This window comes from Mus caroli, chromosome 9 (assembly GCF_900094665.2).
Source record: "Mus caroli chromosome 9, CAROLI_EIJ_v1.1, whole genome shotgun sequence".
Classification (NCBI taxonomy): domain Eukaryota; kingdom Metazoa; phylum Chordata; class Mammalia; order Rodentia; family Muridae; genus Mus; species Mus caroli.
Genome location: NC_034578.1, coordinates 60,039,558 through 60,044,075, shown reverse-complemented (window position 1 = coordinate 60,044,075; position 4,518 = coordinate 60,039,558). Strand labels below are relative to the sequence as shown.

The 4,518-nt window shown below is 44.0% G+C and overlaps 1 protein-coding gene across 1 annotated transcript in view; it reads left to right on the top strand.

Moving 5' to 3' along the window:
- Positions 1 to 4,518, top strand: part of Pias1 (protein inhibitor of activated STAT 1) — a 102,802-nt gene that overhangs the window by 94,369 nt on the left and 3,915 nt on the right. The window contains exon 12 of the mRNA XM_021171432.2: positions 2,595 to 2,737. Within this exon, the coding sequence (XP_021027091.1) occupies positions 2,595 to 2,737 (143 nt within the window). The remainder of the gene's footprint in view (positions 1 to 2,594; positions 2,738 to 4,518) is intronic.

The window sequence follows — 4,518 nt, the reverse complement described above, 5'->3', positions numbered from 1 at the left end:
TATACATAAGCACACTATAGCTGTCTTCAGACACTCCAGAAGAGGGCGCCAGATCTCGTTACGGATGGTTGTGAGCCACCATGTGGTTGCTGGGATCTGAACTCTGGACCTTCGGAAGAGCAGTCGGGTGCTCTTACCCACTGAGCCATCTCACCAGCCCCTGAGTAATTTTTTTAATCAGGAAAACTTTGGAGTCTTTAGAAATCTAATATTTTTTCTTTGAATATTTATTATAGTTCTTTCCAAAATAGCCGTGTTTGTTATGTTTGGGAAATTATATTAGTTGCATTAACTACTCCCTGAATTTGCCCATGATAAATTGAGCCTAAATACAGCTCTGCAAAGGCCAGAGCCTTCTCTGTGGATATGTAGATAAAACCTGGATGTCTCCAGCATTTTAAAAGAATGGCTGCATCTGAGCACTATAAGTGTTCACAGTGACAACCAGCTGGTAGCTGTACCATGAAGCCCAGCAGGTCGTTTGCTACTGTGCATTATAACAAGGAAATGCTTGAGAGCACTCACAAATAGAAAGACAGGCAGCCATCCACAACTGGAAAGAATCAGGCCCTGTAGCACCTTGCTGAGTGTTCTATTCACCCAGAAGTTCCATACTGTTTGCTAGACTAGGGCGTTTGTGAAGACAAGCAGTCAGCTGCTTTCTCCTGTTAGAATCTCTTAAGCATAGACAAGGACACAGCTAAGGAAGATGGTGTTTTCTAGAGGTTTACATTCACATTGATTGAAACACTTCTGTGCAGCATCTGAGAGTGTCTTATGCTTACTATTCCATTCAGAAACGTATAGTGTATATTCATAATTAGGATTCTGTCCCTGGAAATTTAAGCTTTGTGTCATTTGAAGTACTCTGCCATTAAATTTGTACCTCTACCTACAAGTACCTGACATGGAGTTTTGGAAATAGAAGATCAGGGGATGTGGTTCACTGGATAAAGTACTGGCTATAAAAGCAGGATGATTCCCCAGATTCTGTGGAAGGCCAGATAAAGTAACATGCATATCTAAGTCAAGAAGGCAGACAGAGACAGGAGAAGGCCCTGAAACTCATAAGCCATCTGGCCCAGCATATCCACGAGTAGTGTAGGAATAGGCAAGGGGGAGCTGTTCTCTGCCCTCCTTGTATATGCATGCTGTAGCATGTGTGTACCACTCTAGTGCACAGACACACACTGCATTCGGAGTGAAGAGGCTGTAGTTCTCCCTTTCTCATTACTTTGTTAGGGTTGTGTGGATGGCGCACAACCCTTCTTAGGACTCTGTCCTAACTCTTTCAAAGTCAGTCCTTCCTTTATTTCTTCCTCCTCCTTTCTTTCCTTTTGTTTGGGGTGGTTTTGATTTTTGGTTTTGTTTTGGTTTTTTTGGTTTGGTTTGGTTTGGTTTTGGTCTCGTTTTAGCATTTCGAGACAGGGTTTCTCTGTGTAGCCCTGGCTGTCCTGGAACTCACTCTGTAGACCAGGCTGGCCTCAAACTCAGAGATCTACCTGCCTCTGCCTCCCAAGTGCTGGGATTAAAGGCTTGTGCCACCACAGCCTGGCTGTCCTTTTTCCTTAAGGGAAGGAAGGAGACAGGTTTGGCATCTGGCTGATAAAGCCTGCTGGTGCTTTTCTGGAGTTCCTTTTTCCCTTCAGTTCAACCCTTATTTCTTAATACCTCTCTCCCTCCTTTATACTTTGGGACACTTTGGTGTCTTGTCTGCTGCTTTGATTGGCTTCAACAGCCCTATTATTTGACTATACTGATGGCTAAGCTAGACACTGGGTGCACCAAAGTCACTCCAGAGTTCACCCTGAGCAAGCTTTAAGTCAGCTTTCTTCTCAGTACTCAGCTTGCTACATTGCCCTAGTTGTCTCTATTTTCCTTACCAGGGTATCTTAGGGTTTCTATTGCTGAGATGAAACAACATGACAAAAAAGCAAGTTGGCAGGGGAAGGGTTTGTTGGCTTACACTTTCACAGCACTGTTGATCATCTAAGGATTTTGGGGTAGAAACTCAAACAGAGCAGGAACCTGGAGGCAGGAGCTGATGCCCTCTGGAGAAGTGCTGCTTACTGGCTTACTCAGCCTGGTTTTTAACCAATCACTAGTTAAGAAAATGCTTTCCAGGCTCGCCCAGGACTGCAGAGGCACTTTCTCCTCTCAGATCGGATGAATGTGCCATGTGTCAAGTTGACAATAAACTTACCCAGCACAAAGAGTATCCCTAGATTGTCATCTGCACCCCATTCTGCACCTCCTTAGAAAGGACCACAGTTGCCTTTGTCAGAAGTGCCTTCCACCCGTGTCCAACATGGTAACTCCCCTGGGTGTTGCTCCTGCGTTCTCAGAGTGGAGGATGGCGATCTAAGGACTGTGTGGACTGCATGAATAGTCTTACCATAGCATCTCTGATTCTCCTTACAGTGTCTGCAAACACTACTACAAGCCATTGACTTTACTGTTTGTTTGATTGTTTGGGTTTTTTGTTATTGTTCTTAATTTTTTATCATAAAAAGTAGGACTTATTGTGGGATACAATTGCATTTGCCAAACTGTTAAAGTGACTATTAAATTTTCTGATCATTTCTTTCCCACAGCATTTTAAGTCTTCCTCATCAAGCCTCGCCTGTGTCCCGCACCCCAAGCCTTCCTGCTGTAGATACAAGCTACATCAACACCTCCCTCATCCAGGACTACAGGCACCCTTTCCACATGACGCCTATGCCTTATGACTTACAAGGTGAGTTCCTGCTCCTCTGCTGTGTCACACAGGCTGACAGAGTGTGCTGTGTCACACTCTGAGTGGCTGCAATCTGGGGATGGGAGCGAGCGTAGGGGAAAGTGAGTATAGGAAGAACATAGCTTTGTTCTTCCTATACTTCCTCAGTAGCCAGCGCTCACTGCTCTGGAAATACTGGGGCAGTGATCTTGAGGCAGTGTGAGTCCCTAGTACTCTATAGGCTGTTGGCATACTTCCTGTATGTGGCCTTCGGTTTGATGGAAACGAGTGTCGGTTTTGTTCTTTGATGATGGCTGCATGTAACAGATACTGTGTGTGTTACAAGAGATGCACTTACTGGATAGCCCTGGTTTGGGCCTAAAGCTCTCCATATAATAGACCAGACTGGCCTCAAACTTGCTGTCATTCTCCTGCCTCTGCCTTCTAAGAGCTAGGATATTAGGCATGCACTGCATTGTGGAGATGCTACATGCCATGGCACACATGGAGATCTGAGGACAGCCTGCAGGAATTCATTTTCCTTCTACCATGTGATCTTAGGGATCAGACTCAGGTGACAAGAACCTTCACCCACTGAGACATCTTGTCAGCACTGTTTTATTGTCTTATAAGTAGTGACAAATTGAGACATTTAACATTCTTTTGAACCTTACCTTTTTTTTTTTTTTGAGATAGTCTTTCTATGTAGTCCTGCTTGGCCTCAAACTCATAGATATATACCAGCCAGCATGTACTGTCATGCACAGACTCATCTTTTTTTTTTTTTTTTTTAAAGTTTGATATGTCAGTACCTTCATTTGTATCTCAAAAAGAGTTTCAACTATAGATGCATCTTTATAACTTAGTGGCTTATGGACTAATCATGTAACTTCCCAGAGGCAGGGTGCTCTGAGCAATTTTCTAGACAGCTCTACTTACCTATTTGCACACATGCATCACTGTCGCTACATCCTGGGAGTGGTTGCCAGCACATTGCATTGCTGGTGTACTCAAGGTTGGACGTCAGCATGAGGCCATTGGTTTTCTTGCTCTAATGTTACCATTATGTAAGTTAGGAAGGGTCTGCTTGCAGCCGGGAATTAGAGTCAGGCTTTTTGTGATGCCACCAGACACGTACTTTTAAAGACAGGGTCTCCTATCTCTCAGATTCGACTTCCCTCCTCCTCCTGAATATGAGGAGTAAGGGCGTGTGCCACTATGCCTAGCCAGACAGACACCCTTGGGCTTCAATCTGGACTAGAGGACAGGAAGTAAACACTTTGACAAGGAGAATTAAAAGCTTTGAAATAATCTGTGTGGCTCTTAAATTTTTACCTGTAAAGTCAAACCAAAAGTCATGAAAGACCCTAAGAGGCACTTGTGTGGAGTGTAACTGGGTGGAAAGGTTGCTTAAGGGCTAGGAGTGTAGCTCAGTGTATAGCACGGTTGCCAAGTGTACATGAGATGATGGGTTTGAGTCTCAGTACCAGATCAACTAAACATGGTAGGTAGGATGTGCCTGCAGTCCCAGCACTCAAGAGGTGAAGACTTGATTAAGAAGTTCCAAGTCGGGGCTGGCAAGATGGCTCAGTGGTTAAGAGCCCCGACTGTTCTTCTGAAGGTCCTGAGTTCAAATCCCAGCAACCACATGGTGGCTCACAACCATCTGTAATGAGATCTGATGCTCTCTTCTGGAGTGTCTGAAGACAGCTACAGTGTACTTAGATATAATAAATAAGTAAATCTTTTTTTAAAAAATTAATACACATCTGTGAAAGCCATTGCTTTGCTTTTAGTAAATT